Below are 14,162 nucleotides of genomic sequence, written 5' to 3'. Positions count from 1 at the left end.
CCATTTCTTCTAATTTTCTCATTAATCAAATAGGATGCTTCCCTTCTGCACTTTATGAAGGTGTTCCATTTTCTGTCTGCTTCAGCTTCTGGCTCCCCCTCTTCTTGGAGTATCATTGTTCCCTGGATGCTTCCTGACGGTTCTCTATGGCCTTCTTGATCTCCTCAACCCACCAACTGTTCGGTTTGCGTCTTCTTTTCTCTTTTGGCTTGACTCGCACCTCTGCTAACTCTAGCTGTAGTAATCAAGTTAATTTCGTATAAGTTTATTCTGTTTGATTATCCTGAAAAATTGCGTTCTCAATTCGTTCGGCTGCGGATCCTCGCTTCAGTCCTACATTGGCTTCTCTCCTAAAACTCAAGTTGATACGTTTGTGGTCACTACCTATACTTTTGGAGCCGTGTTCATTACCCCTATCCTATGCTCATTACCCATAATCTATCACACATCCTATGTGACATTAGTGCATAATCTATCGTCGAGTGCAGACTCCCTGCCTCCCATGTTATGGGCCCTTCACACTTCTCGGTGCTGTTGCATGCAACTAAATCATGCCTGTCAGACATATCCTGCAGCATGCTTCCTGTGGAATCTGTGTAACCATCCATTCAAGTCGCCTAATATGATCATCTCGCCCTGTCTTCCTGGCTCGTCAATATCACTTGCGATACATTCATACGAGTGCACCGCCTCACGTCATAGCTTCAGCCACGTTCGCCACTCTCCTACACGAGCTTGGACCTTTGTCCCGTTGTCGTTGGCACAAGGGGCTCAAGCGGCATCCAGCCACCTAGTGGTGCTAAGTGCTCCCAACACGCTAGTTCCCTACAATGAAGCCGAAAAAAACGTGGATTAACACTGTGAACGAATCCACGAACTTGCAGCAGCCTACTTTGATCGAGGCTAAATTTAATTGCGAGATATTTTGTGGTCTTAGTTGAATACAGAGCGGTTAACCGCGCAATGTAAAGTCAAACACATCACGTAAAAAAAAAGAAACCGAAACAGCATACATATAATTTAATTAAGTTATTCAGGGACCTTTGGCGAATATCACATGTTGACCATCTATTCTATTGTCTCATGTGTTATGACAAACAAACAAACATAATCCTACACCTAATTTTATTTTTATGCTGACTAGCGCCCTCACATTTTGGATCAGTTAACATGAAAGCTATTATGTAGGCCTAGCAGTGCTTGTGATGTGGATGAGGACCGTCGACAACCGCGAAGTTCGTAGAAAGGAAGATTGCGTTTTCGAAGTCTCATTTTGTGCCTAACCAGTGTCTAAAGCGCTAGTCAGGGAGCCAGCGGTTGCCGCTGTGCTTGCCTGTGGTGCCGATGGCCACAAAGCAGACTGACAAAGCGGTTCGGCGCCTGCTGGATTGCTGATGCGCCAAGGTAAATCCGCCTTGGATGCGCGGGTTAGCACGTGCTGGCGGCGAACTGAGGCGAGTAGCGAGGCTACATGCAAACACTGCGCGCGAACACGTATCGCGGATGTGAAGGGGGTATTCTCATTTAACCAGTGAATATTGTCTGTTATGACAAGCACATCCTTATCCTGTGTTCTTAATAGGCTCCCTCTGACATTTTTCAACTTTGTTGCAGGAGTAACAACATTTTGTTCTCTTTGTTTTGTAGTGACAGTCAACATTGTTTGTTCTCTTTGTTCTTTTGTAGCGGCAGTCTGTTTCATTTGAAATTGGAGCTGCCTGCATGTTTAAAACAGCAATAAGTCGTCCGTGTCGAGTCGGAACACTTTGTTTTAGTTCTCGCGAAATAATGCGCGCCGTCCGATCGGTCACATGATTGCGTTGTAACCTGTGCCCTCTCTGTCTGTGTAATTGGCACTAAACATGCTTTACGAAATCATTGTACGGGCGTGAGAAGTGTGCTTCATCGAAGTGTCGTAACGGTACTACACTTTGCTGCAGCAGGAAGAAACGTCTGGCTGAATATTGAGGGCTGGCTTGCCCGTTCGGAGGTCCTCGGACCTTGAACCGAGGCAACATGCTTTTTGTAGGGTCTGTTTGAGCGTGTCGCCGCAGCTGAAAAATTCGACGCTAGCCAGGTGGCCGCTGCTGGGAATGAATAAGAGCATACTGGCACCTGCGCGTCGCATTCGTAGCTGAAGTTGCGGCCGCCGACTCAGCCCTGGTTGCCGATTGGAGTGGAGGAAGGTAGGCAGGAAATTCGAGATGGCTCATGGATTTAGATGTTGCAGTTTAACTTAACCGCAAGCTTCGCTGTACTAGATGCATGTTAAGGCAGTTGTTTTTTTTCCTTTTTTTCCACGCAGTGCTGAAACTGGCCGGTCGCCTAATTGGTTTTCGGTTTTTGAGGAAAGGAAATGGCGCAGTAATTGTCTCACATACCTCGGTGTGCACCGGAACCGCACCCTAAGGGAAGGGATTGTGAGGGGAGAGACTGCAGGTTAAATTTACTATGTGTTAACACATAGAGGAAAAGAACTCTAATTTAAGTGATGAGAGGAAGGGAGGAAGGGAACCAACAAGAAACGAACGGGAAAACAAAACAAAACACTCGCTATAGGTAAAGGTGAGAGCTAACAAAAATGAGGAAAGGTGCACTCAGGTTTTTGGTGTCCCAGTGATGAGCCTGGTGTGTAGTTGGTGTGTAGAGCGAGGAGGTGTGGTGGGGTGCAGGCTGGGCTGGGGTGGGTATCCTGATGGAGAGGTAATGTGGACGGCAGTCTCCATGGCAGGTGTCACAGCTTCGGTGTACAGCGGCGTCCACAGCGGGCCGCAACTCTGCCGCAGGAAGCCGTGACACTTGTGGGATCCGGGCGCAGCCCCCAGGTCAGGTACAGCCCGGGCAAGCAGCGGTGGTGACGGAGGCGGCCCGTGTTCAGAGGCTGCTTGACAGGAAGGGAACAGCGGCGTCTGGGTCTGGTGGCTCAGGCTCTCGACGACGGCTGTCCAGGTCTGGTAGCCCAGACGTCTGCGGCTGAGACCCAAGCCTGGAAACTCGGGGAGCCAGCACATCTTGTCGACGTCCGTCGCCGACCGCGTTCTTCCTGTTCTCCCCGGCACGTGCTCTAAGCCTCACTTCCGCTTTTTCTTCTTCGTCCGCGGCCTTGTGTGTCTTCTCTAGCTGCAGTGTGGCGCTGGCGCCTTACAGGGATAAAGGAGGGGAGTGAAAGAAGAAAGAAAGAAAGCGGTACTGTAGTGGAGGCCTCCGGAATAATTTCGACCACCTGGGGATCTTTAACCTATACTGACATCCCACTGCACACGGGCGGCTTTTGCATTTCGCCTCCATCGGAACGCGGCTGCCACGGTCGGATTCGAGCCGAGGAACTCTGGCTCACTAAACGAGCGCCTTAACTACTGAGCGACCGCAGTGGGTTCGTTTGCCTAAGTTGCCTTTCGTGTAGCTGCCAGTGGTGGCGTGCAATGACGGCAAAACGGCATGATTCCACAACTGTTATAGTGTGTTAAAGAAAGCTGTTTTCGTAATTTTGGTATTTTTTTCCATTATCAAGATTACGGCTTGGCTCGAGGACTTGTGTGTTAGTTCATCACTTGCATCGTGACCTGAAGCAATCTGCGTTGAATTGTGCATTGGCTTACACTCCACACTTCACCTCAACTAGCAACAGTACATAACTGAATTGTGTTTTACACATTATGGCCTCCGTTACTGCTGTGCCAGTAGCCCTTAACTACTACTGCTGCTGCAATGCTAATTGTTGGCGAAGTTGGTGCATAATCAGATCCGTAACAAGTATAGGGACCCAGGCCCCAAAAAAATCGGGTGGGGGGCTGACACGGGCAAGAGTTGCTGGCCTTCAGCAACTCTTATCGTTTGTTGCAACTTTTGCAACAGGAGTTCTAGTGAGCAACATCTTATCGCTTTTTATCTATTGATCTGCGAAGTAACGCAGGAAATGACATTTTATCTCTGTTTGGCTATTTAGCTGTCAACTAATGCAAGGCAATGCCGTTAGGTTTTTTACTTGCACTGCACTTTTCATCATGCGTTTGCTGGCTGTTTTTATCCTGGCCAAAGAGAGCACCAGGGCTGCTGAGTTAAAATTATCTGGATGCTCTGGAGAATGAGTGGCTTCCATTATATGGCATGTCTGAAGCAGCAGGTCAAGAGTTCCCTCTGTTGGTCATAGGGGTTGCTGCAGCATCTATGTGTTATAATCAGGGGTTGTGCCGTCTGAAATTTGCCAGCCTCAGAGCGAAGAACTTGGAAGTAATGCCCTGCTACACAAAGTGTCACATAGCATTAACCCTTTCAGGCGCCATTTTTTGTTTCGTTCCAGAACAATTATTTTTTCACGTAAACAGTATATTCAAGACAGGCAGCTTGTTAGTTTTCTAGCTGGAACGCCCAGTCGGTAAGTTTTTATAAGGATATGCAAAATTCCACACAAAGTGTTGGATTGGTTAAAAATAGTAACATCAAAATGCCCTGGTCAGTCATATAAGGGCTTGAGGGATCTTGGAATCACTGTTTTGAATGTGCTGATTATGCTCGACACTGAAAAAAAAAAAATCGTTGGTATTACTGGCGGCAAAATCTGTGCATAAAAAACGGCGGACGACATGCTACCCAGCTCGTTGTTTAGTGAAATATTATTTACTGCGTTTGCTGTGTGGCACAAACAACGAAATTATTTGTGACAAGAAGGATGCTAAATTGAACTGAAACAACGAGATTGCTTATAGGTGCAGCGCAGTCTCAGAAAAAAGCTGTGAGTTCACTGTGTGCACGATTTGTACAATGAGCCTGAGAGGTTTCGGAAGGTGGTGGAAAGGCATGGTATAAATGCTGTGTTCTTCCAGTGCTTTTGAATCTGAAGGGGGAGAGGAAACAAAGGGACCTGCAAAGTTAAGTATGTGTGGTTACCATATTTAGGACTGAAGTTAGTTGTGTTGCAGATTCTGCTGACCTACGGCAAAGAGAGCTTAGGTAAGACAGGCAGGTGTGTAAACATAACACATCCTTTGTGGTAGTCTGAGGCAGGCATGTGACAAAACTGCCCACACATGCAAGCCAAGGTTTAGCTTTGTGGCCATACTTGGTCATATAGTGAACTTCATTAGCCCATTTGTTTGACTATGCACTTCATCATTTTCACATGTCTCATCATTACTTGCCGATGCACCTTAGTAGGCATTAAATGGTGGCATTTTATGCTCTCCCCTTATATTTTCTTTCATTTTACCTTTCCCGCACTGCTCTCCTTCCCCCTTATCCCAAATTCCCTTCCCTATGCAGAGTAGCATGCCAGGGATCTGTAAACGCCGCCGGCTAAATTCTCTGCTTTTTAATTAAAGGGTTTCTCTCTCCCTCTCTCTAGGGAAGAGAAGGATGAGAAATCCACAGGAACATTTAGAAATACAGTTGAGCCCACTTATAACGGCCGCACATATAACGAACTCTTGCTTATTATGAGTGTGGTGATATCGTCGAAATACGCATTAGGGCAATGGCAACTCTTCTCAGATATGAATAACTTTGACCGCACCACTTGGTTATAGTGAATAAGGAGGCACCGTAATCTAAACTCCCCTCTCCAAAAAGAAGTTGAACTGCACTTCCAGCAATTGTAGAGATCAAAGAGCGTCTCTCAGCCCCTGTGACACCTGCCTGTGAAGAACCTGTTGACCCAAAAATGCAAGAAAAAAAATGCAAAAATTGAGCGCAGCTCTGTCGGTGCCCCAGGCTGTGTAGGATCATAGTTTTGCTTTGCTGGGTCGTCAGCATGTGTGGCGACGATGTTAGTTCGGTAATAGCATTAGTTCATGAAGACAGCGATGTGCAATGCAATGTGCACGAGAATGTGTATATTAGTCCGATAGCTGTATTAGTTGAAGACGACTACGTGCAGTGCACAGTGAAAGAGTGTGTTTCAGTTTAACACAAAGCATGGTCAGCTGCGGCGATAGCCTAGCGCTCTCGTGCAGTTGCTAGCGAAGCTGATCTGTTTGTGACACTGTGGATTTGAATCCCAGTCACGGCAATGTGTATCTTAATTTATTTATAGTTTTGCTCGGTTACACCGACAGTGGCGACGCGGCTCAACCCACGAATGGGTGCTTCAGAGCTGCATTCTAAAAGGCGGCACTGAAATTCTAAGCAACCGCTGTCCAAATGCATGCTGCTGGCCTACAAGGTTAATCCTTGCCTGTGTGTTTGCTGGCTGTGGAAAGCATCCCAAGTAGAAACAGAAGTGTGGTGGGTGAGAAATAGGGGCAGTGTTGAAAGCAAAGCTACTGTGCATGGCCATGGATCGACTAGCAGCAACAATGTAAGAAGTTTGAGTGCCTTGCTGGCTATAGTGGCCACGTGGTATGCATTGCCTGCCCTGTTGGCTCCACCTTTTGTGCTGCTGCCATGTGCAGGCAGCGTGAGATTACAGACACTGCAGCTGATGCATTCTGTGCCACAAGTGCTGCGCTGCATTGATCGTTGCATGGGTGCGGAAGTGATAGATTAAGATAGATTAAGATGTCGCAAACACACGTGATCTGATGCACGTAGGTTTGTGGCAACATGTCGTTGATGCATAGCTGGCCAGATATTTCCTCGGACACATTCGTGCGGACAGCATCACAAAGCTGCATGGTCTGACAAAACTGTTGTACGCCAAGTGTGAGCACTCCCAAACTGCTAGGAATTTGATATGGCTGACCTGCTGCCAGTTGCTATGGGCCGCCAAAAAGCTGATTGTTGGTAGCAAGAGTCTCAGCGAGGAGAACATGACTTCCCTGGAGAGCGTGGAAAGTGCTGCGGTCGGGTCTGCTTTTAAGGAGTAGATGCACATAATGCAATTTTTCAAGAAATGAGCACCACTTTTGATGGACTGCATATTTTTGGCTCTAATATGGAGTGTCCACTCACTATGACCATCGGATATAGCAAACAATATGCACATAACCGTTATAAGTGGGCTCGACTGTATTCCACATTAATAATCGTAAAAAGGTAGCAGTGTTGCTCAGTTTGTTTTGTGGTAAAGGAGTGTGCGTTTTTTGGCAATTTGATTCATCCGTTGTGCACACAAAAAAAAATAAAATGCTCCAGGCGATCAGTGTGATTGATGCAGAGGGAATGGCACTAGCATGCGAGCACAGTGACTCGTGGCAGCCTGTGTGTGCTTGCAGTGGGAGTGCAGCATGAGAGGCAAGCAGTTGCCCACGTGATGAAAGGCTGCGGCGATGGCCGGATGGATTAAAGCAGCGGCCAGTGAAGCTGATCTGTTTGCAGTGCTGTGAGTTTGAATCCTGCTCTCGGCTATAGTATGGAAGGTTTTTATTTTTACATTTAAATGGTCACAACACTACATGCCCATATACGACAGACACCAACTTTCATTCACGATAGGGCTTCTGTACTCACGGTCAGGCAGGAAAGGAAAGCGGATGGGGCTTTGTCCCATTGCCATGGGGAGTGGCCTATCTCTCAGCCTTGGGGAACCTGCACCCACTTCATCCCACCCACTCTCAGCCCCAACAAAGGCAACCCACAGTTCATGGACAAAGGCCTGTCTCCTGCCTAGCCTTGGCTGCTTAGTCACAAAAAGCTGTCTGAGAGTATCATGCTAACACAATAAGAAAGAAAACTAAGTTCTTGCCAATGTATATGCCTAAAGGGGAGGTGGTATTACTACACATACAATTGTAACAGTTTTGTATCACAATATTTTTTTTTTTTTGCAGTCTAGCACTTATCTCTGTCAACTACCCCTTCTTTGTGTCTGCATCCTTCCATTTGCTGTTACTTTCTGCAGGATCTGTGTGCAACTATCTTACTGTCTCGCAAACCTGTCTGCACTTGGTGTGTGCAAGTCGTACGCTGAGACGTTGCACAATGGTTGTTCAGGTCTTCAAGCCAAAATCTGTTACATTTCATCTGTCTGAGCTTCTTGTACTGCCAGGGCTTTAGAGGGTTGTCTTCTATGACAGGAACAGCACCAATTGTTGTAGCTGCTTCATGGAGGCCTCAGAAGTGGAATGTTCACTGAGGTGACCTAGCTAGAGAGCATTTGTGTTGTATGCACGAGACACAGGGTTTAATTGCTGGTGCCAGTCTTTCTAATGAGTGCAGGTGCTTGGGCTTCCTAGAATTTGTGCCAGCTGGTCTTTGACTGAGTCATGTGGGATTAAAGCTGTGCTGTGCCCACCTCTGGCCTTGCAGATTTAAGCAAATGGAGCTTAGGGCTGTGCTGGCATGTTTATTTCACTGCATCATGCTGCATTTGCATTGGGCTGCTTGATTGTTTTTTGTGAGATAAGTCCAAGCGTGTGTCTTGTGCAGGCTTTCAGATTGTTCTCGGTAATAGAAGGGCGGAGAGTTGGGAAAGTTAGTAGAAATGTATAGCTGGAGGAAGCGCAAAAGGGAACACATGGACGAAAAAACAGAATTGCAAGGACAGGTGCTGACTTGCAACTGAAGTTTATTTGAGAAAGATGCACATATAAATAGGAACATAAATGGCACAAAAAAAAAACACAAATGTCGCAGTCGTCACATGAGACACCACACATAGAAAACCAAAGCGCTGAAAGATTATCATTGAAACCAAAGTGTTGAGGCTAAAAATTTGAATTCTTTATCAATCTATCCTATGGAAGTTTGACTGATACAGTTAGCACTACTAAACGATAATCTGGCAGTGGTTTGGTTCTCTGCTTGTGATGTGTTATGTGATGATTTGCGTTTGCGTTTTTTGTGCCATTTGTGTTTCTGTATGTATGTGCACCTTTCTCGAATAAACTTCAGTTGCGAGTTAGCCCCTCTCCTTGTAATTCTTTTTCTTCGTCGATGTGTTCCTTTTCACGGTTTTTTCAGCTCTTCAATAGTAGAACAAAATGTGTGTTTGAAACAGTTAGTTCAGCTTCCTCTGTCTGGTCTCGAGCCAGGAGCATAGACATAGGAAGTGTGATTATGGGGATGAGGGAGCATTCTGAAACTTTAACAGTTCCTCCTCTGTGGTCCTTGAGCATAGTGAAATGTGAAAAAAAAAAAAAACGAAATTGAATACATATTGGATGCTTCATTTCTTTCAGTGCAGTCAAGTCATGCGTTTGTGACCTGCTTGTAAGACAGTCATCTGACTGCTTAGGCTGCAGTATGGTTTTCTATATTATGTTAACATTCGTTAAAGAGGAAATAAATTGTTTTTTTTTTTTTTGCAGTTTGGTCACAATCGGTTTTGGTTCAGTGTTGAGTTTTGCTGTCCTTCGAATATGTAGTATTTGTAGCATCGGAGCTCTCAATCTTTTTTTTTTTTTTTCAGTTTCCACTTATTAAGCTTTTGTATTTCTAGCTTCTCCCACTTATAATGCCTTGCACTGAGGCCCTTTGGGGTGCTTTAAAGGGCACATAAGCAAAAGGAATGAATGCACATCTAAAGTGCTGCTGTCTTGCAGAGTAATCTTCATTTTTACTGAAATGGTATTGGTAGCAGGCTGTGTGCACGTTTTAATACCGTTTTTTTTTTTCCTTGGTATTGCTGTGTGCTTTTTCAGGTGAGGGACAATGGAATCAAGTCGTTCCTAGGCCAGCATAGTCAAACCGAGCATGGCCATTGAGATGACCACCACCTTGGAGCAGCTGCCGGCCTGGCCAACCAAATGCCCTGACCGGGATCTGTGTGCACGGCTGCATTCCAGCAATGATTACTGTGCCTACTGTGAATGTGCTTCTGAGGGCGGACAATGGCTTCGTGGGATTGATCCATTTCTGCACCTTTGGTGAGTGCGGGTGTCTGATTTTTGTTGCATGAGAGATTGACTGTGGCATTTTGTGTAAACATTAGAGAAAAAAAATACAGCGCACATGATGGGATAAAGCATGAAGCAGCACCGCAGCAATGGCTTGGTGGTTTTGAGCATCTGCCTCATATGCAGGAGGTGCAGTGTTCAGTCCCCAGGGCCACTGAGTACCTGCCAAGTACTCGGTGGGAAATGCTTTTTCATGACCTTGTGTTTGGCTTCTTGGGTATGAAATGCTTGGGAAATGGGTCGTTGACCCTGCCTTGTGTAGATGACATACATTGTGTCGTGGTACGCTTTGGCCAAGCTGCCCTTGCTCCATTAAAACTAGTCATCAAGAAGTGTCATACGTAGCACTGAACTCGCAGCTGAAGGCTAAGAATAGTGCAGTGCGTAACGACCGCGAATGACACTTAAAAAGATAACAAAATTACAAACTAGAAAAGATGGAAAAGCGGGAAGCCCGCGTGGTCGCAGCGCACAAGTGTCAATGAAGTTAAGTTCCTTTTCGTGAAGTGATAATGGTGGTTGGCAGGCGCAGGCATCACTGGTTTTGGGGTGTCCAGTGTATTCGAGTAGCTGAGCTATTTTTTGGACTCCAATAATTCGTACTTGTGTGATATTTTGGGCTTTGTTGAGGAACCATCATGCACATAATAGGGGTGTGTATATACTGTTTCATACATCAGGTGCACTGCTGTCAAAACTAGGGCTCTTGTTTGTAGCGCCTACATCTGCGATCAAAAAATAGTGCATTCCTTGTGGTGAGCGAAAAATAGTAATTGCTTTGCCTGTAGTCTTATTGCATGATATATTTATCATGAGCTTGATTAATGAGGGGAGACTGCTCTTAAAGGAAAAATTTTTGTTTCTGCACCAAATTTGATCAAATTATGCACCCTTGACGTGCTGAGTCCAAAAATGTCATTGGTTTCATCATAGGCTGATTAGTTCCTGAGATTCTCTTAACACCCTCTCATTAATAAGAACAATTAAGAGAAAAAGCACAGTATAAAATTTGATAAATTGCACTTGGTTAGGTTCTAGAAACAGAAAGGGATGCAATGTTGGAAACAGTTTTTTAATTTTACCATCATAAGTAGTTTTTAAAGACATTGAAACTCGAAGTACAAATAGTGCCCAACTTGCAATCAAAAACTTGAGCAAATTAAAAAATTTCTGAACTTTAATTACAAATTCTGCTCCAAACATTGCCTAGCCTGTACATATGGCTACTTGCTAAAAAAAGAATTATGGTTCTATCTGCCATAGATGCCGAGATATGCTAGTTTGGGATTTGCTACGAGTCCAAAATTTACATTTTGAGAACAACAGCAAAAACAAACAAAGCATTGTTTATGGCAAAGTACTTTAAAATTTATTCACATACTGGCATTAGCAGACACCTAATAGCCTCCTGGGATGTAGTCTGTCTGACCAGAGTGATTAAAATGGCGCTTTTTCAGTGTGCGCTGCGGATTTTCTGCAGATTTGCGTTTCTGCACAGATGCTGTTTTCCTTTGGAGATCTTTTTCCCGCATGCGCTTGCTTGTCTGGGGGCTAGGCGTTAGGCTGAGGTCTTGCGGTATACGTGCAGTGGTTGTTTCGCTCTCTGCATTGAACTTCATCACTGCTTCAGCCACAGCAGCCTGCACTGTGAAGAGAGAGGCATGTCTTTCCTTTCGAGCAAGTGACCATATCATTGAATGCAAGCTCTCATTGTTGTTTTGGGTCTTGCCTCGTTGGCAGCACATTCTAGCAGCCTCCTGTCTGCAAGCCTTTCATATATAGGCAGTAAGGCATTGCAGACATGAAGAAGTAGATTGTACCGATTAGGTGGCATTGCCTTGCCTCTGCCCTCTGCCGCATTCTGCTGGCACCAAGAATCAGGGTCTGTTGGACAGAGGCTGTGGTTTGAAGGGGAGTCGTTGGACATCACGTGATGGTAGGTGATGGTACGGGAAGGTAGGTGATGGTAGGCTTTGTGTGTGGCCTCCACATCACCTATGTGGGATTTGAGCGCCCACAAATAATAAGAGCTCAATTTAGTGATCAAATCTTGCGTGAGCTGTGAGCTTGCCTCTCCCACCAAGAGATTCTCCAGCAACAGCTTTCTGTTTTGTGACCACGTTGTGCAAACCAGTGCCCATGCGTTTTTGCACATGGTTCACACAATCCTCCTTCTGGATTTCAATGTATCCACACACTTCAGCTTCTTCCAAAACGGGGAACGTGCGACTGTCCCTGTCAGACAGCATTGTGGTATAATGGAGGTTGTGTTGCTGCAGGGAACGCTGAAACAAGGTCAGGGCAGCCTCAACCTCCATTTCACCAGCCTTCTTGCAAAGAGTAGTGCATTCCTTGTGGTGATCAAAAAATAGTAATTGTTTTGCCTGTAGTCTTATTGCATGATATATTTGTCATCAGCTTGATTAAATGCACTCTTGCTAATGGCATCCTGTTGCTTTCACGTACCTTGAACCATTTGGCCACAGAGCAAGTGCGGAGTACCACGCCTCCCTTTATTTCTTCACTTTGACTACAACCGTACCTTTCACAGTGTTGCACCTGCTGTGTGAAACTGAGTATAGTTGTCCACACACCTTTGTAAAGCGCTCAAGTGGCGCACTCTGTTTTGCATTTATTAGAATCTCCTCTGTCTGGTAGGCCTGATGCAGCTTTTAAAGACATGAGTTGAACATAATCCATGGGAATGTACATACAGCATATGGACAGGTTTCGTGCCCTAGGTCACTGGTAAAGGACACACGTGTACTCCTCGGTGCACCGTTCGAGCACTTTAGACAGGTGTGTGGACGACTGTACATATTCATGGCCAAGATTTCGAACTCGGTGAAGTCCACAAGTTCGAATTTTTTGGACTGAAGCAGATTACAGCTATACTGTGGAGAGCGTTTTTGTGCTGAAAGTGTTTTTTCAGCCTAATATAGACGCGAGCCGGCATCGCTGTCACAAGCAACCGGTTCATCGCCACCGTGAAAGGCGCCGTCTTGTATTTACAATGGAGTCTTTCAGCAGATGGACTGGCTTGGATAGGCTTGGCTGTTTGTCCATCGTCGTTGCCACTTGAGATAATGGCATGCTTCTCGTTGCCATTGAGGTGGCCTACAAAGAAGAGCGCACGATTGCATTGAAAACGGGACAGCTGCAGCGTCCACCATGGCTTGGAAGCCACTGCCTGCAGTGCGAGACAGAATGAGGGGTGGGTGGGATGTGCATTAGGAGACGCTCGCTTCTTCCCGTGGGTTCCCTAGCTCGGTCTTCGCGACAGTTGTTGCTCCAGGAAACAAACTCCATTCCTGCTTTTCTTTTGTTTCGTTTTTTTAACATGTGCAGACTCCACCCTCATGAGGGCTGAAATCTGCCTTTTTCCTTTTCTTGTACTGCCACCTGGCGCACAGTGCTGGAACCTGACTGGTAGGGTACTGTGCCATGCCAGAAGGAGAGGCCTCTTTCGCATAGCTGAGTCTGGTGTTGTAGCTGCGGAAGGCGTTTAGTTTGCCTTGCTTTCCTTTGTGCTGCTTGCGATGGTGTGTCCTGGTTAGTAATGATGGCTGGGTACGAAGCCCAAGGCAAAGGCGAAGCAGGCATGCAATGAGCCATGCCAACAATACCACACAGCTCTTCATGCATATGTTAGCTGCGGACACTCAATGGATCTTGGAAAACTAATTTATTGAGGTCGCTGTAAGAAAATTTAGAAAAATCTCAGTCCACGCTTTCGATGAAGATCGTGATGCCTCCACTCGGTGTCGATTCCCCTTGCTGTCTGTTCCATCTGTTACGAATCGAAGGAATGTGTATCTTCGGCATGTATTTCGTCACCAACATGCTGACACGACCCTCCCAAATGTTGCGCCTGTCCTCAGGTGCAAGCGTTTCGGGAAGATGACGCCAACTCATCAAGGATAAAGTCATTTTCGACACCGCGTCTTCTACAAGTGTCGTGAAGTTCTCATCGGGGCAAAGGTCCTTCGCACTCAACTGTACAAAGTCACTGTCGTCGGGAGCAGGATCATTAGCCTGATGGCAAAACGAAGCCAATAAAGCCTCTCCCGTGTGTTTTGTTGAGTTTGAAGTCTTCCCCCCGCGAGCTTGATGGTGCGTTGACGGTACTGGTGACTTGCACGAGAGTCACGTCGTTAGTCGGGGGAAAAGTCACATCGACGTTGGCAGCGTGGCGCCAATCCGATTCGAGAATAAGATCGATCGATTCCGGTAGCGGCGTTACGACGACATCTTAGAGGCACACTTTCGTCGCTCCACCTTCAACATGCAGCTTTTCCGCGCGCGTGGGTCTTATGCAGCGGTTCAAGACCTGAATTTCCTCTGAAGGCAATCGGGAGTGCGTGCGAATGTCTGGGCTCAGGGCATCTTCGC

At 46.1% G+C, this 14,162-nt stretch overlaps 1 protein-coding gene across 7 annotated transcripts in view; it reads left to right on the top strand.

Annotated features, from left to right (window-relative positions):
• The first annotated feature begins 1,176 nt into the window (after positions 1-1,176).
• The window catches only part of LOC144101920 (uncharacterized), a 192,279-nt gene continuing 179,293 nt past the window's right edge, over positions 1,177-14,162 (top strand). For 3 of the 7 annotated variants that reach the window (XR_013308106.1, XR_013308104.1, XM_077635144.1), the window contains exons 1-3: positions 1,177-1,454; positions 7,149-7,255; positions 9,516-9,740. Coding sequence is in view for 4 of the 7 variants with exons in the window: in XM_077635144.1 (XP_077491270.1) it covers positions 9,568-9,740 (173 nt within the window). In the remaining 3 variants the exon portion in view is untranslated. Of the gene's footprint in view, positions 1,455-2,786; positions 3,056-7,148; positions 7,256-9,515; positions 9,741-14,162 lie in introns of all 7 variants that reach the window. The other 4 variants (XR_013308103.1, XM_077635141.1, XM_077635142.1 and 1 more) reach the window with 4 other exon arrangements.

The sequence above is a fragment of the Amblyomma americanum genome, chromosome 8, assembly GCF_052857255.1.
Source record: "Amblyomma americanum isolate KBUSLIRL-KWMA chromosome 8, ASM5285725v1, whole genome shotgun sequence".
Classification (NCBI taxonomy): domain Eukaryota; kingdom Metazoa; phylum Arthropoda; class Arachnida; order Ixodida; family Ixodidae; genus Amblyomma; species Amblyomma americanum.
The sequence above is the reverse complement of the archived record's forward strand: the minus strand, read 5'-3'. Positions and strand labels throughout refer to the sequence as shown.